Below are 26961 nucleotides of genomic sequence, written 5' to 3'. Positions count from 1 at the left end.
CTTTGGATGCCAGTTTGATGCAAGACCTATTTAAGGTGTTGGTTATAACTCTTCAAGGCCTCTATGGCCTGGGAACCACATATCTAAAGGACTGTCTCCTTCCATATATACCTTTGTGCCAGCTAGAATCCTCAGGCTGCCACCTATTGGCTGTTCTTCCACTTAAAATAGCCCACTTGGCATCAACTGGAGTCCATACTTTCTCCATTGTAGCTCCCACTCTGTGGAGCAGACTCCCTGATCAGGTGAAAGGAGCACCATCTTTAGACATTTTTAGGTGGTACTGCAAAGCCATTGTATTTGCAAGGCCTTTTCATGAGGTAAAAAATGCAAGTATCTCAGGGCAGGAAGGGGTTACATCTTGTTCATTTTAAATTGTAACATTTTAAGCTATTATTTGTAACCTGCCTGGAATCATAGGACCATAGACTTCACCACTATGTTGCCTTATGTACTATCTGTTGCTTTAAATATGTGCTCCTATGTGCTATCTGTGCTTCATGTTGTCTAATGTCAGTCCTAGAATTGCTTATGTTCTCTTTCAGCATTTCTTCAACTCTGTACTGGATTCTTGCTAACGCTATGTCTTGTAAACTTGTACTTATTTACCCTACTGCATTGTTTATGGAAATGACCTTGATACTGACTGTACTAATCTCACACTGTGCAATCTGCCTTGAGTCTCAGTGAGAAAGGCAGAATAAAAATGACAAATAAAACAAATACTTTGTGTAATAAACAAACCAATGAATTTGTCTGGTGAAAAAAAGCTTTACCTTCCACTGCCCCTTAATTAAAAGAAAGGCCTAACTCAATATGAAGCTGGTTCATGTCAGGAGGACTCAGAAAGGGATCTTTATCTGGAGACCCATGGGGGCTCTCGGCAGGGCCATTTTATCAAATATAATCTATGGAGACTAATCACTCTTGATGCGGTTCATTTGCATCACACACTGGGACACTGCCTGGAGAGCAGCGAGGTCTCCCAAAGTACAGAAGTTAGCCATCCCCCACTATAAAGGAAATAACATTTTGAGGTCTTAAGATTAATAATAATAAAAATAACATTTGATTTATATACTGCCATTCAGGACAAGTTAACACCCAGACAGAGCGGTTTACAAAGTACAAAGTATGTTATTATTATCCCCACAACAATCACCTTGTGACATGGGTGGGGCTGAGAGAGCTCTGGAAGAGTTGGGTGGATCCAAGATCACCCAGCTCCAAGTGGAGGCGTGGGGAATCAAACCCGGTTCTCCAGATTAGACTTCTGCCGCTCTTAACCACTACACCAAATCGGCTCTTCTAATGAGCATTAGAAGGTCTAGATAGTGGGGTTATCTTACTTTCTTGAAAATGCAGGTTTAATTCCCCTATTTTAGATTTAATTCTTAACACTTCTTGCAGTTCTCTGGCCCAGATTAGTTTTTATTCTCCAAAAGCAGTCTTTGAAGGTTTTAATGCTATCAGAAATATTTCTGTTAGGAAAATAAAATCCCACCACAATCCTGACATTGTCATAACCGGCGCAATTAAAAATTCATGCCAATTTCTAATCCAAACAGATCCAACTAGTGAAGTGAAGTGCTAGTGAAGTGCTAGTGAAGTGCACTGTCAGAGAGCTGCACTTCACTAGCACTCTGATACAAAATCATTCTCAATCTTTGGCAGATGCACAGTCAGCTTTATTAAAATATTAAATTCCTAACGAGAGCCACACGAGATGTAAACCTTGTGACATCATCGCATTCCAGATTGGAATTCATTTTGAAAACGAAAAGCTCGCCAGCTGTGACCCCTTTGCTTGCTAAACGCTTTGTCAGCTAAATTCCCTTTAAAAGGTCTGACAAAATTGTCCCGTTTTTGCTTGCTTTTTCCTTCTAAGCTGCTGGAGGGCAACAAAGGGGTGGGGATCATATCCTTTTACAAAATTAATGTAAGGAGGAATGTCATCACCCAAATATGATGCCTTCTGGCCTTGACACCCAACTCCACCCATTTTTTAAAAAAATTAAACAAAAGAGGGAAGATTTCTCACTTAGAGCACCACCCCTTGTCTGGTCTATCAGTGAGGAACGGGGACTGGATTTGTTGGTCAGGACTCCTTGTCTGACCGGGGAATACAAGCCATGGCCCCTGGACTGATTACAAGGATGACCTGTTGGAATAAAATGTACATGCGTCCAAAGGAAGAATGACTTAAAGCATTCTATCAATGCAAAGCATTACATCGCACAGGGATGATCTCACAGCAAAGGCTTTTAAAGCAAAACAAAGTTTTAAAGTATCAGACCGGTAATGGGTTGTCCCAAGTCTTCCATCCTCACTTGTATTTTTTCTTTCCAGGACTCCTAAATGTATCCAGCCTGGTTGAATTTCAATTGTACCTGACTCTGACCCAATTAGCTCTAGCACTACCTGAGTTCACTGTGCTGGGATCCGTGGCCTTTGGGCAGAATCATAGGCAAATGCAAGAACTGTCCTGCCAGATCAGACCTCTATCCCAGAATTCTGTCTCCAACAGCAGGCTGCCAGATGTCTCGGGGAAGTCACAATCAAGACATGACGGTGATGATCCACCATGCTGTTTGTCAAGGGCATCTGGCATTGGGATACCAATGAAGTGCCGTCTTGGCACATGGAGCTTCCATTTAGCTACCATGGCTAATAGCTGTTGACAGATCTCCTCTCTGTGATTTTTGTCTAATCCCTTTTTTAAAAAGCCATCTAAGCTAGTGGCTGTCACCACATCTCACAGTTAATTACGCACTGCACACGCCGACAGCAAGATGTGTGCTCTGGAAAAATGACTTCTCAAGTGGGGCCGTCAAAGGTTACAGCCACCTGCCCAGCTTCCTCCAAGAGGCCTCCAGTATGGGGGCTTCTGCTCTGGGCATCAGGGTTCAACATCTCTAAATCTGGACTCCTATTTCTAGGATTCTTAAGGCAAGTGGAATTTCTATCCACTATGGGTGCATGCTTGTTGCTCTCTCGCAGAATCTCCCACCTGCCCACTGACCTTCTCTCCTGTATCTCTCTGCTGTAACTGAACAGGATTTTTGCAACACCTGTTTCTTACAGCAAAGTAACATGTCTGGGAGCATAGGAGTATCATTTATTTATTTATTTGCCTCATTTATACCCAACCGTCCTCCACAATGGGGATCTAAGTTGGCTTACATAATTCTCCTCTCCTCCTTTCTATCCTAACAACAGCCGTGCAAGGTAGGTTAGGCTTAGCAAACTTCCATGTAGGGTTGCCATCCCCCTGCTGAGGACAGGGGATACCCTGCCCCCAGCACCTGCCTACCACCCCCACTCACCTGGCCAGCGGGCCGGGGGAGAGGGGAGGCTAGCATGTGAAATGTATACATACTTTCTTGTTGTGCTGGAAAATGACTTAATTTTTTCATGCAACGTGGAAGCTACAGGTCGTGCCAGGGGACAATTCACAAAAAATCACTCCCAAACACTAAGTTTGAGTGAGTGTGGGAGCAAAGCATACACAAGGGTAAGTACTCCGATTCCCCCCTCCTCAACACCCTGCCTCCAAGTTGACCTGGCACCCCAATTTCCATGGAACAGTGGGGATTCGAACCTGGTTCTTCCAGATCCTAGTTTGACACTAACCACTACACAACACTGGTTCTCACCTTCCTAGCTCTCACAACAGCCACACTTAAGGAAGCAAGCTGTAAAACAGCACCGAGCACAATCCTTCCCTCCTTTTGGCAGTTACACAAGGGGGTGTGGGATTATGCTCTGCTCTGCTCTGCAGACACCTAAAATGGCAGCTCCCACTTGGATGGAGGAAAACATTTATACTACATCTGACTGGTTCATTTTCATAGGGACAGAACAGTTTTGGAAAAAGACCCCTTTCAGCCATACACTTTGTCAACTGACACATTTTTATTCTGCCCCTCCTTTGGGGAGTTCAGGGCATTTTTAGGCAGCTTTCCCCTCCTCATTTTACCAGGATTGAAACAACTTGAAAGTAACAAACTTCTTTGCTGGGTGGATGTGTGTGCACGCGTGCACTTGAAACAGAAGACAGGAGATGCCACTTCAACTACTTTCTTACCAGAACTCTTTACTGGCCCGTACCAGCTTGCTTTCACTCCTGCCATTTACCCTTCCAAGAACTCTGTGAAGTAGGTTCACCTGAGAGAGCGCGACTGGCCTGAGGTCACCTTGTCAGTTTCATGGCCGAGTACGGACTGTTACTTGGATCTTTCCGGTCTTATTCATTCTAACCATACTTGGCTATCATGTCGTGTATTTGCTTAACTCTATCAGGGGAGCCAGTGATTTGAAGTGGAGGCAGGAAAAATGCGACACAGGTTTTGACCGCTCCACGTTAGAGGAAGGCGGAGTCTATGTGGGGATGCTGTTTGCAGTGGCAGCCTTGGAGTAATACTCATTTCCTCTTCCCTCATGGATTTCAAGATGGAGTACATGTTAGGGACTCTGAGGCCCTGCCACAATATTCTGTGCAAAGAAGTTTACAGATGGGGACCTGGGAGAAATTCCAAAATGAGGCCCCAGAATTGCTGTCACCACCACAACTGATATAGCACAGGCTCAAACGAGGCGGGCCCAGACACTACTTGAGGCCAAGGAGGCAGGTGCACCTGTGTGCGGCAGCTGGCTACTTCTTTCCCCCTCTGAGCGTGTTGAGGGAGGCTGCAAACAGCTAGGGGCTCACCCAGCCCAAGGCCTGGGATAGCTGCCCAGGATGCCTCATAGGATTGCCAGTCTCAAAGAGGGAACTGGAGATCTTCTGGAATGACAACTGATCTCCAGATGACAGAGATCAGTTGTCCTGGAGAAAATGGCGGCTTTGGAAGGTGGACTCCAAGGCATTATACCCTAATGGGCTCCCTTCCCTCCCCAAACCCTGCTCTCCCCAGGATCTCCCCCCAAATCTCCAAGAATTTCCTAAGCTAGAGCTGGCAACCCTATTGGCAAATCCCGTGCTTAAAGATCTATTTTGAACTTTTTGTCTTACAAATGTAGGTGCTCAAGACATAAACCCATATTGGCTGCTTTTTTACTTGCATCTGTCTGTAAAATGAACCCTTGTGGCTTCTAGCTTGTCTGGACAACTTTCCCCTGCCTGTCTGAGTCTCCAGAAAGAAATCACAGTCCTGCTGTCAGGCTTGATAAAAAAACGTGCCAATTTTGAGCCCCAGACAGAGTCAGACAGAAAAACGTGAGCTCTATGGATGCAAAGATATGCCATCAGCCACATAGTTCTCTCTTGCGGCAAAGCAAGATAAATTAATGTGTTTTTACAAAGAAAGAATGTCTTTGCTTTTTTGGGAAAAAAACCCCCTGAAGAGATACAAAACACCAGCTTTCTCTGCAAGAAGATAAGACATATAATTTAACTCCCTAAAAGCTAAGAGCAGGAAAGATGCAGACAGAGATGAAGGCTCTCTCTTGTCTTGCTTTAACTTGTTTTTTAATAGGCGCTGAGGTTTCAAGAGAGTGTAATGAGCATAAGGCTTTGGTTACATCAGATACTGGTAAACCAGAATGATCCCAGAAGGCTATCTACAGAGCCAGTGCAGTTTAGACCTTCTGGATTGTTCCTGGTGGTATGTGACAGAAACGTCACTTGCACCTATAACCACGTGTGTTGGTCATACCCAAAAATTAGGGCTGCCAGGTTCCCTCCGACAACCAACAGGAGACTTGCTGCTGGAGGGGGCCCCAGCGCTGACATCACAACACCACTAGTGACTCACTGATATCACGCGCAAAACTCGCGTGAGAAAACGCGATATTTTGCATTTTTCTCGGCATGATCCACAACGTGGTGCAACGTCTCGGCTTCAGGTAAGCCGTGTGGAATCGGCCCCCATGTGCCCAGAAATGACATCAGTGCATCACCAGGGATACTCTGGTGTTTCTTAAAAACTCTATGGTTTTATTGTAGAGTCTTTAAAAATGCCAGAGTGTCCCTTGTCATTTCCATTTAAAGTGCAACACCAGCACACCAGGCCTCCCCCTCCTACTGGTGCCCATGGTCTGATTTGGATTAGGACCATAGTACATGAGGAGAAAGCACTTTAGACACACTTACACACCATTTTCTTACACTGAAATGGCCCATAGGACCATGGTTTGCCTCATTGGAGGCTCCATGTGTACCAATGGGATACACCAAAGTTTCCTCAATACAGCAGCCAGCCTACCTCCACCACCGGCCATTTCAGGCCCGGAAAACAGCATAAGGAGAAAGGTTGAAGAATGATGGGGGTCTCAATCCAAATAAAGTTTAAGCCTGCCTGGGAACTGTCCACACAGATCCACACCTGATTGTGCAGAACTATGGAAAATGTAACATGTATTTAGGCCCTTACTCATACAGCTGAACAGTCAACATCCTCCTCAGCTCCTTTCAGAGAAAGATGCCAGAACTTGTGTACAGAAGACCACACCACAGAAACTATGTTCCTTAAGGCTAGGTATGTGCAGTCAAGCAAGTATTACTCGAAAGGGAAGGCCTTTTTGGCATGCTCAAAGGAGATCTCAGGTCTTCATATTCCACAACAATGCTTAGACATTTCTGACTCATACTGAGCCTTGAACTAAATCAAGGTTGAGGTTGTGTCATTTGTCATAAAAAGACAACTCCATAAACCAGTGTTTTATATTGTAAAAAAGGTAAAGGTATATTGTAAAAAAGGTAGTCCCCTGTGCAAGCACTGAGTCATCACTGACTCATGGGGGGATGCCGCATCACAACATTTTCTTGGCAGACTTTGTTACGGGGTGGTTTGCCATTGCCTTCCCCAGTCATCTACACTTTACCTCCAGGAAACTGGGTATTCATTTTACCAGTCTTGGAAGGATGGAAGGCTGAGTCAACCTTGAGCCGGCTACTTGAACCCGGCTTCCGCCAGGATCGAACTGAGGTTGTGAGCAGAGCTTGGGCTGCAGTACTGCAGCTTACCACTCTGTGCCACGGGGCTCTTATGTTTTATATTGTATATATACACAATAACAAATTTTAAGTTAAAACACAGCTTTTTCCATTTTTTTCTGATTACATACACACAAGTAAGAGGAAGGATAGTTGACTTCCCCTTGACTAAATCCACCTTTGCACAAATGTTTCTTGTGGGCAGCAGACATGGCTACTGTCCCACTATCTCTTACCTCTCGTTCTGCATAGAAGAAAAGATCCTCGTGAAGTTCACCATCTGTTAGCGCAATAATGACGCTTGCTGTCCTATAACCTGTGGACACAGAACACATTTCGTAAATGGGGTTGGGGGGTAGAATGGAGCATAATATCCTGTCATACAGACAGTATAGTTCATCACAGATCCTGGACAGACTGTGGTTGTTTTCTCCAGAGAAAGTTGCACGGAAGAGCTGTTGTTGCATACAAAGTACACACCTGTTTCTTTTTTCATCTATCATCTTTGCTAGTCAAATAGGGGTAGGATTGGGGGGGGGGACTGCTTGCTTGTTTTTGTATTCTGCAACATGTAACATGAGACTCCTTCTGACAACTGGTTTCTGTGGTTTCATTCACAGACTACACACTATCTTAAGTTTGGCACTGAGTGGGGAATGTTTTTAGGTGTAAAGGTGCAAAAACAAATTGTAGGCACATACCTAAATACAATAACATATGAAGAGGCCCTCATCTGTGGCCATATTGCTGCCCAAATGAATTAATTCTCAGGGTGAAAGAAGATGTCATGGTAAATGTGTGGTGGCCACCAAAAATGGTAAATACGGATCTTGCTGCCTCAGAACACAGTAAGAGCCCTGTTAGATCAGACCGGTGGTGCAACTAGTCCAGCATCTCTTACATAGGCCCCAACCAGTTATTCTGGTGCACTAACAACCGGTCGTAAAGGTCAAGGCTTTTCTGACGTTACGTCCCAGCACTGGTATTCAGAGGTTTACAGCCTATGAACAACGTTGTCCCTTTAGTCACTATGGCTAGTAGCTACAAATGGACCCATCCCTCTATGAATTTATCGAATTTAGCCTTTTTAAAAGCCATCTTGTGGCCATCGTCCTCTGGCAGTGAATTGCACATTTAAATTATGTGTTGACCAAAGTAGTACTTCCGCTTCCACTATTTACCTGATATCATGATAGGAATGTCCAGTATTTCCCTACCCCTACCAAGGGTGAGGAACTGCCAAATGCCATGACTTCACAACACCAGGGGTTCTGCTAGACCAGGGGTGGACAGACTATGGTCCACTGGAGGAACACTGGCCAGTTTCCAGTGGACTCCTTAACACCTGCTCCTTTGCTGGTATTTGAGAAAAAATGATGGATTTGGCTTGAATTCATCCATCAAGGATTTTCTTATAGGCACATTCAGGATCACTTACTATAGACTAACTGTTAAAAGATCATGAATATACACAGGGCTTTTTTTCAGCTGGAACGTGGTGGAACGGAGTTCCGGCACCTCTTAAAAATGGTCACATGGCCGGTGGCCCTGTCCCCTGATCTCCAGACAGAGGGGAGTTTAGATTGCCCTCTGCACCACTTGGCGGCGTGGAGGGCAATCTAAACTCCCCTCTATCTGGAGATCAGGGGGTGGGGCCACCAGCCATGTGACCATTTTCGCCGAGAGCAATTTAAACTTTAAAAAATTCCCCCCTTGTTCCAGCTGACCCAAAGTGATGTCATTGTGCAGTCTTGAGTTCCACCACCTCTTTTCCCAGAAAAAAGCCCTAAATACACATATGTGCTTTCTAAAACAAAACCAGTGAATTACCGAGTACAAGAAATGAAGATCACTCAAGACAGAAGTCAACTGAAACATGTGCTAGAAATGATAAAAGGGTACAGGAGAACTAGTCTGTTGTGGTGAAATTCTAACTTTTAGCTTAGTCCTTGGTGCAGTTGGAAGATGCTCTGAAGCCCCTGATCAGATGGGAGCTGGCGACTGTATAAAAGAATTGCACGCTCAAAAAAGAAGAGCCAAGCATGCTATCAACCAGATTACAGTGTGCCACCAGCGGAGAGCAAATTTACTGCCAAAATACATCCTCATCACATGAAGATTGTTATCTTTATCTTAGCATGGCCCAGGCTTGTCATCCGTGTCAGCTAAAAATCACACAACCATCATGAAACACAACCAATTAAAGTTAATTTGGATTCCTGCTGTCAACTTTTCACCATAAATCTGAATGACTTCTGCAATCATGTATCACATATAGCAGTTGACATTCGCTTTTGTAAAAGCTAAATATAATCTTCTCAAGAGGGGAAAAAGCCTAAGCAAATGAAAGCCACAGTGATGATCAGACTCTTTAACATATCTTAGATCATTTGACAAGACCAGCTGTGTATTTAATTGCCTGCATTTCAGGAGCACGGGGGAGAAATTATAAACACCGGCAGTGCTCAGTTGCTTTTGATGAGGAAGAATGCAGATGATCTTCAAGTGGAGACCCAGAACCAATACAAAATTATTTTAAATTAGTAGAAAATGATGACTTTGTGCATTTGGGGGAACAGTGGCATATAAGACATGAGAAAGGATCTTATTCAACAGAAAAGCAATTTATTCAAGAAAGGAGTTTGGACAGTGTGCTTGTGACAGATAAAATGCAACAGCCAGCCTACCTGCCTCGCAAACCCTGCTCTCTGTACTCCGCGGTGAGGCAGGTAGCAACCAGAGATGGGGCTTTTTCAGTAGTGGCACCTCTTTTTTGGAATGCACTTCCCTTGAAGCTCACCTGGCACCTACATTGCTTTCTTTTAGGCACCTGGCCAAAACGTTTCTGATCTCCCTGACTTTTAATTAAGGGGTTGATTTTTTTAAACACCATTTTAGCCTGGAAATTTATTTTAAACTGTCTGTGATCTGTTTTATGGTGTATGTTTTTACGCTGGGCTGGGTCCCCCCCCCCCCCCGCCGCCCCATGCTGGATTTTAATTAACATTTTCTAATGGTGTGTTGTTATTTTTATTTTGTAAGCCACCATGAGCAGGTTCCTGGAGAGGCAGCATAAAAACTTTCCCTATAAACAAAAAAAGCAAATAATCTCATGTGTCCTAGCCTTCTTAGAAGAAAGATGAGACGCAAAAGTGATTGATAAATGAATAATTTCACACCAGGAAGCCACAGCAAAAGTCCATCCTCAGTAATGAATCAGTTTCAAGACAGAATGTGGTGCCCAAGATCTCCACAGTGTTTGAGATATGGTTGCTACAAACAAGATAGTTTCCCTACTATCACCACTGGACCTGATGAAAGCATAATGCAACCCTGGTTTGATAAATAAATCCTCATTCATTTTATTTATTTCTGATTATTTATTATTAGATATTTATCATTAACTTTTCTTCCCAATGGGGACCCAAAACAACTTACAACATCATTCTCCCCTCCTCTATTTTATCCTCACAACAACCACCCTGTGAAGTAGGTTAGGCTAGAGAACCTACCTCGACTGACAGTGGTTAAAGCATTAAGCAAAGATGTGAAACCGTGCTTTTAAAGTTGGATTTCAGCCATATTAACTGTGGTTATGCATCACTTCTGCACTGAGCAAACTATGGTTACAAAATACAAAAACAAAAGCCATATCATCCTTTTTATTAAGATCAACTAAAATAGCACAAAACAGCTTGCAAACTTTCAGAGTCTCCAGAACTCTTAATCAGAAATCTTGACATCTGTGCACTGCTATGCTAGGTTTAATGGAAGGTGACGTACGCCTCGGATTTTGCTTTGGACAAGCACAGCTTGTCTCTCATGGGGAAAGCTGTTTTTACCATATCTCCACCTCCCCGCTTCCAGGGTGAGAAGCAGGTCTTAATGGTGTTTCCATATATCTATTTTCTAGAGGCTGGGCTTAGCTTGGCAAGTTGAACTATGGATTCACAGGATATATTTTGAATCTTTACACCAGTATGGTGTAGTGGTTGGATTAACATCTGGGAGATCCAGGTTCAAATTTCCACTCTGGCACAGAAGCTCACTGTATGACCTTGGGCCAGTCACTCTAAGGTATGTACATGTTTTTATCTTCCTTGATGCATACTGCAGGGACAAGATATGAATCTAAAAGAATTAACTGGCAAAATACATCCATGATATGACTCCATGGAGTCCAAAACCCAGCATAGGGTCAGATCTTACTTCCACACATGCCTTCTGATTTAACAAATGACTTGCATCTTGAGGCAGAAGGAAATCAAAAGCATTGCCACCATGTATGAGTCCTCAAGCTTATTCTTACCTTGAACATTTTCATGGTAAATTTGCTCACTTGCCTGAAATGGAAGTGTACAAGATCATTAGTGATGAAGAGGTATTGAGAAGATGCTAGTTATAAGCCCCAAATCGGGGCCTTGGGGACTTTATTCCTTCTCAACCATTTCTATGCATGTTGAAATTGGATGGTTCTTATTTACCCTTTCAAAACCTTCGTGCATATAAGTGTCTCCTCCTGGCAGGACTTTCTGAAGCTCCTCCAAGCCTTGACGTATCTGTTCCCTGCAATATTGGAATACATGTTTGGTTAACTTTCGACAGGGGAAAGAAATCACCTTGCTGCAAAAGAAGAGAGGTGCAAAAATGATCAGAAGCACAACTCAGGTACAGACAGCACAGTTTCTGCTTTCCTAAATTGCAAGACATTTCATTTCTGATATAAACTATATTGGGGCTATGCCAAATTTAGATGACCTTTTTGCTAAGCATATTGATGCTTTTGGCCAGTTCCTTGATGTCTGAAAAATCTCTGAACTTTTACAAATGCAGATCTCTTTATTCAGTCAGTCCCAAGGAGTGATTCCATTCTACAGTCTCACTCTACACAGAATTTAACAGCACAGTCCTAACCAGTGTTATACCCTTCTAATGTCATTTAAGTCAATGGGCTTAGAAGGGCATAATTCTGCTTAAGATGGTATTATAAGTGAAGTGAACCTTTTGCTTTCTCAGTTGCAGCATTACTGTAATTGCACATAATCAGTTGATAAGCTACAGACACATACTATATATACTAAATATGCATACATGTGTGTGTGCGTGCACTAGAGGATGCATAGTTTATTTTAAAAGTTATCAATTGGTCTATTTGTTCCTTCACTATAATATTATACACACAGGGAAATAGAGGTATGATTCCCTGGCATGGAGATAAAGGGTATGAAAAACTACCTGCTTGATTTCTGTACAGCCTAACAACCAGACATATTTACTGTAGACAAGTTCATAGAGGCAACAGACTGCCTATCCATGTCTATGAGTCGCAGTATAACTAAATGGAACCCTGCTGCATGCATCCAACACAGAGGTTAGCCATCTTCTTAACACTTTGTTCATTACCTTGTTGGCTGCTGTTGGAAGCAGAATTTGGAGCTAGAATGGCCTTTTATACTCTCACCCAACAAGGCAAATTGTGTGTGTATCCAGCTGCAGTAAAAAGCACAGTAGGAAGCTAGTCGAAAAGAAGGGATCCCCAATTCCAGCTGAGGGCCAAGCTACACATGACGAATGACACTTGAACAGCAAGTGTATTTCTCCCTGTTCACTTGCCCTCCACTAAATCCACTTGCCATTCAAGTGTCATTCGTCATGTGTAGCTTGGCCCTGAGTTTTCAAGCAAGTGAACTTTGCTAACCTTTTCTTATCTTCCCTGCTGTAGTACAAAATCAATGTATGTATTTGTTTTTTATTATTAAAATACGTATACTCTGCCTTTCCTTTGCGGCTTGAGGCAGCTTACAATTCCACATTTTAAAAAGTACACATTTTAAAAATGGTACTCTGTACAATTAAAAAAACCCTATTCACACCCCTTCTCCAATCAAAAGCCTTAAGCTCAAACTCCATTAAAAATCCACACAAATACCAAGAAGTTATTGATATGGAAATGTGGGGTTTGTGGTGACCTTTTGTGCAGATTGTTATATTACTATTAATATCTCTACTGTTAAGATTGTTCTGTTTGTTATATATTTAAAATAAGTATTAATGGTTTCTTGTATTGATACTGACAAACTTGTATCCATCTTTGGTTTTAATTTGAGTATATTGTTGTTTAGTTTGATGATAGCTGTTAATGTTATTAAAATTATTAAAATTAAAAAAAATCCGCACAAATAAAACAGCCCCCTAAAACTTCTAAAGATAGTACCCCCCTCCTCTTCAGGGAGCCTGTTCTATGAGGTTGGAGCCACTACAGAGAAGAAGCGAGCTTTAGTAGGTGTCGAGTGGGCCACCAAATGAGAGAACAACTAGAAGGTGGCAACCACGTATCAGGAGAGAAAGTCCTTCAAATATGTGGTTTCCTAGGCCATGAGGCTTCCGGTTCTTTCTTTCCTATCACCAGTGTGAATTATCTGAATGGAAGCCCAGAGCCATGGATCTGACATGGGCTACCTTTTCAGAATAACTTCCAGATTATTTGAATGCAGGCCCCTTCCATCAAACCAACTCAAGATTAATGAGTACATGGGAAAGAATTTTTAACCATTCTGGATATTCAATTTAATCTTTTAAAACCCAGGCACATTGACAGATTGGAAACAGGCTAAACTGGGTGGGCTGTGTTGTGTGATCCCTCAGCTGTGAAAACCAACTCATAAGAGCCAAGTGGAGTTCAGAAAGTTTTAACGCCAAGATAATGCCTTATGGTGCACGCACTATCTCAGAATGAACTCATGCTGCTGCTATTATCATGGGAACCAGATTACAATTTCAGACACCAGATGTGTGGCCTCCCCAAAATCTAGTACAGTGAACAAATGGCGGATATTTGTTGACAAGCTCCCCTTCCTTTGGTCCACCGTATGCTTCAAGCACTTTGCTTTCCAGGGATTCTGGAAGTATCTATACAATAGCATTTTAATATGGTTTTGCCTCTTTGGTTAGTTACTCAATGACTAACCTACCCTGACCTAAAGACACCAGGACAGGCCAGCTTAAACAAGGACCCATGAGGAACTCTCATGTCATCCTCCACATTACTGTGGAGAAGCAAAGCTTGCCTCAAAGTTTCACTGAAAGACGAAGACTGCTTCTATAGTGTATGAAGATCGGGAAACATTGTCCTAATTGCTTCTCCCCAGCAGTGGCAGCGCACCTCAGAAGGCTCAGTGATGTGTGGCTGAGACCTCTCTTCAGACTAAACCCCAAATAATGTGCAAAAAAACTCTACTTTCCGGTCTGATCTGAAAGCGGCAAGAAAAGCCCCTTTCAATGAGAAAATGTAGTTGAATTAGATTTTCTCAAAATCTCTGACTGTATTCACTAAGAATCCAGACAAGCTACTTTTCACCCACTATTAGCACAATCTAAAAAGAGTTACAATCTTTTAAGCCCATCAGGGTTGCTAGGTCCCCCAGAAGGGCAAACTGGGAGGTGGGGGTGCTGGGAAGGCAGTGGGCACTTACCTATGCATATGCACTCCCATGCCACCTGCAAATGATGTCATTTCCAGTGCGACCTGGAAACAACAGGTTGTGGCAGGTATGATTCTTTAAAAAAAACATCTGCCCTCTCCTGATCCCAAAAGATCTTCCGTGTCCTCACAGCAGGGAAGAAGCTTGACAGACACAGGTTCTCCCATCAATGCAGAGAAGATACATGCCGAGATATGTATGACCATGCTGGGGCCTTGTTTGGATCAGGGCCTGTCAATCCTTAGAGCTGGTTGAGGGGCTAAGAATGTCAGCTGGGAACTCTTCAGATCTTATCTCAGCCACAAGCTCACTAGGGGCCTCTGAGAAGATGCCACCTCAACCCCATTTTTCCTCACTGCAATACAGAGATAACAATATTGGCTACCTGATAAGGTTAGCTCAGTTCAGATGACAGCAGGGAGGCAAACTGTGGGAAGATGACTGTTAGCTTGTAAGATCTAGGGTGAGTGTTTGTCTCGCTCATACTGCAAGTCCTTAAAGCCTGCGCATGCCAAAGGCAGAGGGAGGGAGCCCAAGTGCTTGCAGCCCAGGGTATGGATATCTACCCAGCCCAGCCCAAGGTCCTTTGTATACATTTTGGTTTGTGCTTATTTCTTTACACTGTGTTTCGTTTGTTTCAAGTTACTGAAATTGTCATTAACATTTTTTTCTGGTGGGTAGCCATGTTGGTCTGAAGCAGAAGAGCAAAATTCAGGTCCAGTAGCACCTTAAAGACCAACCAGATTTCCAGGGTATGATCATATCCTTATAACAATTTTTGTAAGCCACTTTGGGTCATTGTTGGGGAAGAGTTCCTTCTTGTTTTATTAGCGTTAATGGTAATACATGCTGGTTCACCAGAATTGAAGCAGCACAATGATGCATTGGCTTCCCACGAGACACTCTGGGAATTGTGGCTTTGTGACAGAGGGATGTTGCCATAGAACCCTCATAAACTGCAATGCCAAGAGGTTCAGGATGGGAAGCGGGGAGAAGGATGGTTCCAGTGGCTGGGTCTGAAGTGTAGACATGCACACAAATGCATCTGCCTGTTGTGGTGGAAAGTGCTGTTAAGTTGCAGTTAGGTTTTCAAGGCAAGAGGCCAAGAGAGATGGTTTGCCATTGTCTGCTTCTGAGTAGCAACCCTGGGCTTCCCTGGTGGTCTCCCATTCAAATACCAACCAGGACTGACCCCGATTAGCTTCTGAGATCTGATACAATCAGGTTAACCTGGTCTTAGGGTTGATCGGAGTGCAAGTGGAACGCAAGTGAACAGGGAGCAATACACGTGAGTCTGTTCACTTGCTGTTCAAGTGTCATTCGTCACTTCTAGCTTGGCCCTTAGTGATGACTAAAGGAGAGTGGGATTGCGTAAATCCAAGGATTGGGTCTTAGCCAGGGGATGGGTTGCTGCTGCTCTGCTCTCTGCTCAGGTTTGGGAGAGCAGAAATGGGAAGGAGGGAGCTTAATTAGCCACAATCCACCACCCAGAAATCAGGCCTGCAACCTATTTTGCAATTTCATCTCCAGCCTTCAAATGAGCTACCTTCGCTCTGCTTTGTTCTCTGAGACCAAAGCCGAAGCACACTCACAGCTGCCATTCCTCAGACATGTTGATCTGTGAGTTTTCTCCCAAGTAAGTTTATTTGTACAAAACGAGGGGGGGGGGAAACCCAAAGAAAGAGTTGTAATTAGGTCAAGCCCTTGCATGCTGCTCTCACCCTGATACTGAAATCAGAATTGGAGTGCCTTTTGCCAAGCAAGCCACATCGAGCTGCTTTAGCCGCCAACCAAAACAAAAGCCTTCCAGGTCCCAACTAGATTTTGGCTAATGCAGCCCTGTTATTCAGCCTTAAAATCAGCACCCGGTCAAGAACAAGGGGAGTGTGCATCTCCTAAGTGGCTGTCACATACACAGGACTTTTGGCACTGGCTATTTTCTTCTAATCCTGCTTAAGGGCTTCTCCCAGGCAGCTCGCTAGCCAGTGTGGCCCTCTTTCCACCCTTCCTGCAGTTCAGAATATATGGGATTATTCCTCAGGAGTACATACATTTCTGATAATAAAATTATAAAATATGAAACTACACTAAATGTTTTGCAACGTTTTGCAACTGCATTTTTTTTACACTTTTCAGAAAAAAAACTTTACTTCCAACCTCCCTTCCCTTCTATCAAAATGCCATTCAACAAACAGGCCAATCCCCCTGCCTGGAAACTCACAGTACAAAGACCTCAGCCCTCATCTGAATCTCTCCCCTTCCCCCAAGAAAGGCCCTTGGGGCCATGATACCCAAAGGACCATCTCCTTCCGTACTATTCAGCCTGCCAGTTAAGAGCTGCCCCTCGAGCCCTGTTCTCTATAACCCCTGCCTTCAGAGGTGAGGCAGGTGGCACCTAGAGACAGGGCATTTTCTGTAGTGGCACCTTGCTTTTGGAATGGCCTCCCCCTTGAGGCTTGCCTAAAGCCTGCTTTACTTTCTTTTTAGGTTCCAGGCTAAAATACATCTTTTACATCAGGATTTTAATTAGAGGTTTTATCTTAGCCACTTTTTAACTGTCTGCTTTTGTTTTATGGATAGTTTTAATGCTGCTTATGTCTAATGGCTTTTTAAAAATACCTTATTTTTAACTGTAAGCTGTCTCAAGCAGGACTCTGAAGAGGCAACATATAAATGTTCTACATACATTAATTAATAGGACTAGACTGGAGTTCAAATGTTCCCTTCCTTAATAGAGTAGAAGCAAGATCCTGCTAAACTCCAGGATCTTATATTGTAGACTTAGTTATGGGCAATGCTTAGAACACCCTGAGAGCTGGGAAGATACTTAAGGGAACCAGGTTAGAATGAGCATCTCTCATGCACAGCAACCAAAGCCTGCATGCATTTTTGCTCCCTATCGCAATAAGGGTTGTGATACACAGCACGGTGCCCTCTCTCACTCCTTCACTCTAGAAAGGCCAAGAGAAATCCTATCCACACCCTTGTATCTTGAGTAGCTCCTCTCAATTCCAACAGGGCTTATGCAGGATCAATTCCTTGTCAACTGTGCCCAAAGAGTTAGATCTGTTAGTCTCCCCCTTTGTTGCCCCTTCAATGAGCATGCCACCTGAGTGACCTGCCTCAGAGTGGAACTACACGAGACACATGGGTGCGTATCAGGTCCTGCAAGGAACCCAGCCACTTGATGCAATTCTCACCTGGGAAGAATACCAACTGGAGAGACTCTCTCTCTCTCTCTCCCCCTCCCTCCTCCAGGAACTCAGGAGTGGGGGGGGGGGAACGACGTAAGGAAAACCAAGCTGAGTGGATTTTTTTAGAGAGAGAATCTCTCCAGTTGAGCGGCTGTTGTTTGTAAGATGATGATGATAAACAACTGCACTTATATACCGCTCTTCTAGACAGATTAGCACCTTACCCAGAGTGGTGAACAACTTAGTGTTATTATTATCCCCCCAATACAGCTGGGGAGCTGGGGCTGAGAGGAGTGGCTTACCCAAGGCCACCTACGGAGCTCATGGCAGTGGTGGGATTTGAACCAGTAGAGTGAGGATTCACAACTGAACCACTTAACCACTGTGCTACAGCTAAAGGACAATACTTACAAAATCCACTCGACTTGGTTTTCCTTCAGGAGCTTGGAGACGGTGGGAGGGGGTGGTAACAGGAGGCAGGAAATAAGCCAAGAGAGAGAGAGAGAAAATCCGTGCTGCAATTCCCCACTGGGAGAAGGACAATGGGAGGGACTTGGATTCTCACGCGCATGCAAAAAATCTCAACTTTTTTCCTGTCTCCTGTTACGTCATTCCCCCTCCCCCCATCCTGAGCTCTTGGAGGATTTTTGAAAAAAAGAGAGAGTCCTTCCAGCTGCAATTCTCCCTGGCTGAGAATCTGGCTGGGTCTTTTTAAAAACTGCCCCTCGCAGGTAAGGTTGAGAGACCTGACACATGAAGAACATGGATCTGGCATCTTGTGTAATTTGGCCCTCACTTTGACTCCTGACACAGCTGCCTGTGAGACTCTTTAAGAGGGCTACGGATCAGGTGGGACCTATTTACAGATAGCAGAGTAAGCAGGTTTGGTACACAAGAATACACTTTCCTAAGTGAAAATTGCCTGATGAGATTTGCCTGATGAAGGTTCCTCCAGAGACTCACAGAGAAAGCTGGCAAGGACTGTAATCAAACGCACAGGGAAACCAGAGCCCTTGGCTACAATTCTCCCATCACTGCTCATCTCTGCTTGGTGGTTAACTTTCCTTGCTCCTTCCCCTCCCATCCCCAAAGGAAAATAAGCCACTAAACGGAGAGATAAGCAAAGAAAAGGCGGCCAACTGCTCTTTCTACCATCCCTTTCTTTTTCCTGTCATGGGGTGAGCCTTCCAAAGTCTCAACAGGGAGAGCTTGGCTACTTTTTGCATGGAGCAGGTCACGAGTAGCCAAGCTGTAAGTCACCGGGATATGTGTCTTCATGGCTGGGTGCTGTTTAATCTCATAAGGAAAAGGGTTGTTTAGTGTTTCTTGAAATTGGTTTTGATGGTTTTAAGTGTAAAAGATTTCAAAAGTGCTTCTGAAAATGTGACTGAGACAGCTCTCCAGACTTGGACTTGTAACTGTTGGATATACTGCAAAATAGCATTGGACTGGTGGAGTCAAATATCTGTTTACATGGACCAAGTGTGCACCCACATAAGTCAAATTCTGGACACATTACCATTCAAAACATGCTTTTCCCCAAGTGCCTGGTCTGCCCTAGCATCTTATTTCCATTTCCTCTTACCTATCTTCAGTCAGTCTCATTAGAGTTGAGCCTCTAGTGGAGAATACAATGAAGGACATCCTCAGCTGGGGGCTGCAGAAAGAAAGAGTAACAGTCTCGGTCCCGGTTTGCAGATGCTGGATGTACATTGTTTGATTTCTCCATACTTGACTTCTGGTGGCCAAACATGTGACAAGTCTGACTCCGCTAAAATGTACAGAGCTGAGTTGGGGAAGCGTGGAGATTCTGCATGCGGAATTATGTTTGTGATGGCCCATTCACACCTGTCTGACCAGGTGATGAATGCAGATTTAGCCCTCCATTCCTACTCTTGGTCTCTCCCCCATCCAAATCCCTCTACCAGGGTTCAACCACTTCATGCTGCTGTTCCTTTAAAAAGACACAGGCCCTGTGGTGTGGCTTTGGGCTAAGTCCCGGGGCGGTGGAGGCGGCAAGGGGGCAGATGATCCTGGCTGCACTTCCAGAACCCATAAATCTCCTTCCTTACCTGTTGCAAAAGCTCTGCGCCCCAAGCACAAAGCTCTTTATCCATAAGCATGGGATGTATTTGAATGAAAAGTACAAGATAATTTGTTGAGATATTAAAATTGTGGATGTTGCTTTGCTAAACAAAAAGAAGCCAGACTTGAATGCTTCACACTCAGCAACCCAACAAGGTCTTTGTAGGGAGTTCATGTTCACTGAGAGCTCCACAAAATATGGCAAGTCTAAAACAATCTTCTACACAGACACAAACTTGTATGTGAACTTTTAAACATTTCTATGTCAGAGTTGTTCTCTCAGCTTAGTGTTTACAGGTTAATACTGGACAGAGATAACCCTGGATAATCAGAGGCTAGACTTCTTTGGTTGCATTGAGGGATAAGGAATACTACAAACAATCCCCTACTGATGGTAAAACATGTTTATGCCACAATTTAATAGTGGCCATTTTCACATTGCTTACTGGCCACAGAACATGGCGCCGAGCTCCCGGAACAACAGCATCTTCCTGGTGCCATTTTGCCAGAACGGTAGTTTTCACACGAAATTGAGCCAGGAAGACGCTGTCGTTCCAGGAGCTCAGCACGACGTTCCATGGCTGGTAAGCAGTGTGAAAACAGCCAGTCTTTCTCTCTCCACGAGAAACCTTGAGACAAGCTAGGGGATCTCTAAGATAATTCTTAGCATCCTCATCAAGCTACGCAATTACCAGGATTCTTAAGAGAAATTCTATCACTTATACTAGTGTGAAATCAAGATACAGCTACCTTACAGGACCAGAAACATACCATCAGGACTAGAACCATACCCAATTTGGCCAAACACATTCAGGGCCAAAGCAGACATAATTTTTGACATCCTGTGTCCCCAACCTGACTTCAAATCAGTCAGCAACATGTTGCCCTGCTGGGAACTCATTTTCCAAACATGCACAGCCACAATTCAAGACCATGATACATGGAGAGAAGGAACTTTTCCTTCTATAACATTTCCCAACCTGAAATGGCCCTAGGGGTGCTCGGACTGCATATGTACTGATGGGTACAAATTAGATGCATAATATAAGGTTCACTCAAGAGGTAGACTGACCTCCCCTGTGGCTCTTTGCTTACGGAAACACAGAAAGGAAACCCTGTTTTGGATTCTTCCTATAAAAGAGATTCTGTTCCCTTCTTTCAGTCAAAAGAGATCCAGTGCAAGGTGGCAAGAGAAGCTCAAGGTGTATTTTAAAATTACACTGGGGCCGTCGTCACACGGGCATCTCTTCCGTTAAATTTACAGCATATAGCGTCCTACCTGTTATCGGCACAGTGACGTTTCTTTGGGTCACCTAACGGCTCTTCGCGCCACCAGCTGTCCACACCAAAGCACTCTGTTCTGTTCTCTCTAACCGCGCAGAAGCAGCTCCCCCCCCTTTTTTTAATTATTCTGGTGTTTAATTCCGCTATAACGGAATAACAGCATATAAACATTCCGTTAGAGCAAAACATTACGACCCTTTTGTTTTTCCAATGTTGAAATTATATTAATAGCCCTTTGCCCGCAGAAAACTCCCTGTCTGGCGTGATCCCCATCGCTGACGACTCTGCCATGGCGATTGAGTCATTTTTACTTCAGCAGAAAGTTTGCATTGTGTTATGTCGTTATGGCGTTATAAGGACATAATAAAATTTAAAAAAGGGGAGTCGCAGGAAGAAATGGATTCTGGGATTGAAGGGAGGGCATAGGACGTTGTGAGGCGAAATACATTGATGTGAGGCATTCACACTGAGGCACAAAATGGCACGACTATCAAGCACAAAGCAGAAGAGAGAAAATCGCTACAGTGTTGGAATAAGGTGGGTGTTTGCCGGGAAATAGCGCCATTTTAGCGCTAAATAAAAACCCGTGTGACGACGGCCTGGGAAAGAGCTCAGTAAATTCTTCTCAGCTGCAAAGAGAGCTGTTCTGAGAGCCAGAGTAGTGTAGTGATTAGCGTGTCAGAGGAGGACTTGGGAGACCCAAGTTCAAACCCCTAGTCTGCCCTTCCTTGGGTCAGTCACAGACTCTCAGCCTAAGCTACCTCACTGGGTTGTTGTGAGGATAAAACGGAGGAGAATGATGTAAGCTGCTTCGGATCCCCATTGGGGGGAAAAGTGGGGTATAAAGAAATAAAGTAAATACATACATACATAAATTATGAACTTTAATGAAAATTTCTATGGAGTTCATTTACACAGACAGTAAGCAGAAACCAAGCCCAGAAAGATTATGACTTGCTTTCTTCTGATGTAATTCATGATTTATCAGGGAGGTCATAACTAATAACAGCCATGCAGGGCCATTCCATGCACATTTACTTTTGTGCAAGTTCAATGGGATTTACTCTCTAGTAAGAGCTGAAGCCTTAAGAATACTTAACCACATTGATATCAGTTGGCTTAATCATGCATAACTTTGCACTAGAGCAGGGCTGGGAAATGTGCATACCACACACCATCTCTCCCATCCTCCCGATCTCCCACCTTTTGCTTCCGCTATCAGCTGGCCATCATTTCTTACCTTATAAATTTGTGAGCCAGATGTTCCACAAAGTAATAGATTTCGCTCCAGTGGTGCAGGACACTTCCTGATCTGGAAAAAAAATCATTCCAGGGAATACTGGTTTAATTAGAGAAACATTGAGGTTCTCCGCTGCTTTATTACGATACAGTTCATCTGGACATCTGTGCAGCTCATTAGGTCCGAATCTGATGTACTGCTAAAAATGCCGCTCATGTTTCCTTGAAAGAAGGGGGAGATGAAATGTCCATATTTCATGCACTGTTCAGCAAAGCACATGCACATGATTTATGCTCCGGGTAAGCACTTGGGACTGCTCCTTGACAAAAATACATAACAACTGCATGGAACCTTTAACTAAACATCATACAAATTACACGAAGTGCAGGAGCAGATTAGCCCTTGAATGTACCAGGACAGAATGGCAACATCGCCAAGAACAAGTCAGGCCAAGCAGTGCAGCAGGGACCACTCAGCTTGGATCTGACAGGCATTGCAGCAGGAGGAGGCTCTGTACCTGTTGTCACCAATGCTGCAAAAGTGCACTTCCCAGGAGCCAGAGCTGCCTGCAGATCCCTGGTGGCGAACTGCCTGAGTTTGTTTGCAGAACAGCAGGGCAGCTTAGTATCCATCCCCAAACTGTGCAGAGATATAGAGAAGCGCCAGTTCCCAGGTGCAGGGTGGGATGTCAAAATGGCCCAAGAGCAAGCCAAACGGAATGGCTCCTGTGGACTCTGGGATGTATGTGTGTAAAGAAGCACATATGAACTGGGGAAGAGATAGAGAAAGAAGGGACAGAGAACTGCTGTGAGCTGGCTGAAGCATCTGGTGATGCAAGATCTCTTGGGAGGGGTCTGAGCTGGAGCAGCAGTTCTGCTGCCCTGCAGAAATACCTTCTGGACTCTTCCTGTTCAGCTTGTATATTAGTCAATAAAGCAAGTATTACACAGAAATACCATAATGGTCCTGTGCTCACTATCTCATCTAAAGGGACAGCGCTGCTCAAGGTTTTCACCATGCAAGGAAGTGGAGAAAGCATAGCAGAATCTTATGCAGCTACAGAAGAGCCACTGCAAAGGTAAGTAGCTCTAAATCAGAAATCAGATGCTGTATTCAGAATCATTGTCCACCATAGTTAAGGGAAAATGCATATTAATCTGGGTTGTTGTATGCTCCTCCTCCTCCCTTTTTACATGGTGAATCTCAGTTAAAAACTAACTCTAGTTTGCTGTGATGTATTAATGCATATGCAAAAGTTAATTGGAGTTAATTTCCTCCAGTTTAGAATCCCAGTTAGGGGGCGGACGGACAGACTAACTCAGGTTAACTGTGTGCCTGTATTCTGTATGTCATAGACAATTCGGGTTTGTTTAACTCCAATTCTCTGTGCAAAAAATGAGGGAAGCTTAGCATGATACCAGCAACAGATGGGTTAGTTAACGTTTTTACAAAACAGCAGTTAAGAGTGATGTCTGAACACAGCTCTAGAGCCAATCTCTTTGACCTTTTGGCATAAAATGCAATATGGAACCAGGGAGCAGAACTTCTACTATCTTCAGACTGAAGGTCGCAAACAAAACACATGGCTGTACATGTATTTTTTAAAATTGATGCAAGCAACAAACAACTTTATTACGGTTTCTTTGTTATTACCACCATTGTATTTTCATTAATTTTACATAAACATCCATAAATTACATGCCTACATAACTGATTGGCCAAAATTTGTAACTGTATCACTACAAACTAACCATTATTTATAGCAAATTTCTCTTTTTATTACAACTTTCCATGCAATAGATCATGTTTCCATAGATTAATATTCTGTACACTGTTCAATCTTTTAAAAGTATCATATTATACAAAGACATTTTTTTAACTTGTCTACCTATTCATTTTTACTGGGAATGTAAAACTTTTTCAGTATCATGTTATTATCACCTTAAAGTCTCAGCGCAGATTCTACTCTGTATTAAAACTTGCATGTTTGAAATTAACATACTTGGTGCTTCAAAGAAGCAAACGGAGAGAAAGAGAGAGATCATTGCCTCATCCCACATGGTTGATGTGAGTCCCACGATCTCATTCAAGCATAAAGTTTTTGATGGTGAAAGAGGGCCCATTTCTCCCTTTTTCACCAGCAGAAAAGCTGACTTGATCCAACCCATTCTGTTCAACTCATAAACTGTAGCTGACCTGCTGACAAATCAGTGTGAATTATTTGTAGCTCACTTCTATTCCATCGTAGCTGCTTGGGCTCAAGGAGGCCAACAAAGCAACAACCAAATTATGAGGACATATAGTCCAATCAACAAAGTGAAAAACGTATCAAAATACAAAAATTGCACATTTAGAAGTGTTCTGATTTTATAACACACAGAATCAGCAAAGTTACTGCCAAATTGGCTGAAACGATTCACCCTCCAAGAAAAGCTCTCCGGAAGAGGACTGCCTTACACGCCTCCCTAAACGTAGCAAGGGAAGTGGCCCTCCTCATCCACTCTGACAGGCTATTTCAAAGGACTGGGCCCACCCAAGTAAAGGCCCATGATCTGGCTGAAATGATACAAACAATCATAAGGAAGACACCTTAAGGAGGAGACCGTCTGAAGAATGTAGCTGGCACACGGGAGTATATTGGGAAATGTGGTTCAATAAGCATGAGAGCCCTAGACAATGAAGGGCTTTAAAAGTAATAACAAGCACTTTGAATTGGACCTGGAAGCTAAATACTAATCAGGTCTCCCACTGTGGTTACAGACTTCCTGCCTTCTACAGTACCAACTGTCCATGCTGCGGCTTGGCAGAGCAGCGGGGGGAAATGGGGTGGGGAAGAGTCATTGTGCCAAAGGCGCAACATCACTTCCAGCACAAAACCACAAATGATGTCACTGTATCAGTGTGATGCTCTAGGATCCTCCCACAACTCTATGGTAAACCATTGAGTTTGGGGGGAACCTTAGAGCATCAGACAGACATGGTGATATCACTTGTAGTTTTGCACTGGAAGTGTTATCGTAATGTCATTGTGATGCCATTCCCCTCCTCCTCCTCCCTCACCGGTTGCCAGCCAATGGCTGCCTATCCTAGAAAGCAAATAGGTAGCCAGTGCAGTTGATGCAGCACTGGCATTATGTGTACTGAATGGCTGACCCCCAGAGAGGATCCATACTGCCACATTTTGTACAAACTGGAGCTTATGAGATGACTTCAAAGGCATCTCCATGCAGAGCACATTATAGGTGGCAAGGAGTCCAATCTGGTTAGATGCCTTCAAACACTGGTAGGGGAAGACAGTGCATAACGGCTAACAACGTGACTCCCTGCCAAACATCGAACACCAGCCTGTGGAAGGTCCAAAATAAATTTCTCCTTTCCTCTTTAACATCTGGTGTAGGATGCTGGAAAATACAGGCAAGTGGTCTGATCCTGGCCTGCAGAACCCATCACACTGGAAAGAGGTTTCCGCATCTCTTTCCTCTACAGTGAAGCAGCTGAGAATCAGAAACAGTCATGGTGTGTAGAAACTCTGATCCTTTTTCCACAGCTTAGATCTGTTATGCATTTTTTAAAAAATTCACTGTCCAGGCATGGCCGTCACCAGTCCCTGCCACCATGCTTTAATGTAGCAGCTTGGGGTTCGGCCGGACCAAGAGGCTTAAGATTTCAGTGGTTTGGGAAGCAGCCCTGCTCAGTTGCACACCACTTTTGAAATTCACCACATAAGTACAGCTTCAAGCCTTTTTTTCTCCCCTTGGAACAAGAATCCAAACATCTAAAATTACAGCTCTTTTTTCCATGAAACCTTCCCACACATCTCTTCGCACAGAAAAGCTTTGCCACCACTAGATTCCATGCCAGCACAAAAAAAAAACTCATAGTTTTTAGAAGAGGATGCCTTCTTCCCCTTCTAGATGCAGCATTTAAAATCCCAAAGGCCAGGCCCCAAAGATTCCCACCCACCCCTTCCAAATTTGAGCAACAGCCAAAAAGGAGTCACCAAAGGCTGAACCAGAAAATGGGATGTGTGGCACCCTTTAATGTTTTCTAAGCAGGAACAAAGGAAGAGGGGGAGATAAGAAAGACATTTAATCCCAGCCAACAGAACCTGTCGTGTTTGGCGCTTACTGGAGCCAAGGCTTACCAGTGTCCAGCTCCACACCAGTTTTCAATGCCAGGGCTCAGCCCCATAGCGTGTAAAGTGCAACTGCAGCCACACGACAAAAAAAGCAAATATGTAGACTTTGGTGGTAGATCAACTGGTAGGGTTGTCAGCTCTAGGTTGGGAAATTTCTGGAGATTTGGCGGGTGGAACCTGGAGAGGGTGGGGTTTGAGAAGGGGAGGGGCCTCAGCAGGACTGTGAAGCCAAAGCAATCATTTCCTCCAGGATAACTGATCTCTGTCACCTGGAGATCAGTTGAAATTCCAGGAGATCTCCAGCTGCCACCTGGAGGCTGGCAACCCCTTCTACTGTTCTTCAGAGGCTGAGCAGACCCTGTGGCACTGACAGCTCCTTTGACCCATCTGCAGGAATAAAAATGGTCAGAGAGATTTACCCACCACCCCCTCCCATACCCAAAGATCAGGTATGAGATAAGTGACCTACCCATGGCTGCCTGTGCTGCTGGGGCCTAGGGCTACCAACCTTCAGGTGAGGCCTGGAGTTCACCTGCCATTACTACTGATCTCCAGACTAGAGATCAGTTCCCTTGAGAAAATGGCAGCTTTGGAAGGTGGAC

The 26961-nt window shown here is 44.0% G+C and overlaps 1 protein-coding gene across 1 annotated transcript in view; it reads right to left on the bottom strand.

Annotated features, from left to right (window-relative positions):
- ANTXR1 (ANTXR cell adhesion molecule 1) overlaps window positions 1–26961 on the bottom strand; it is a 168795-nt gene that overhangs the window by 128479 nt on the left and 13355 nt on the right. Inside the window, exons 2-6 of the mRNA XM_054998427.1 lie at window positions 22222–22293; window positions 19198–19269; window positions 11422–11503; window positions 11247–11280; window positions 7174–7253 (exon numbers count right to left, since the gene is read on the bottom strand). Coding sequence (XP_054854402.1) covers window positions 7174–7253; window positions 11247–11280; window positions 11422–11503; window positions 19198–19269; window positions 22222–22293 — 340 coding nt within the window. The remainder of the gene's footprint in view (window positions 1–7173; window positions 7254–11246; window positions 11281–11421; window positions 11504–19197; window positions 19270–22221; window positions 22294–26961) is intronic.

This window comes from Eublepharis macularius, chromosome 14 (assembly GCF_028583425.1).
Source record: "Eublepharis macularius isolate TG4126 chromosome 14, MPM_Emac_v1.0, whole genome shotgun sequence".
Lineage (NCBI taxonomy): Eukaryota > Metazoa > Chordata > Lepidosauria > Squamata > Eublepharidae > Eublepharis > Eublepharis macularius.
The sequence above is the reverse complement of the archived record's forward strand: the minus strand, read 5'-3'. Positions and strand labels throughout refer to the sequence as shown.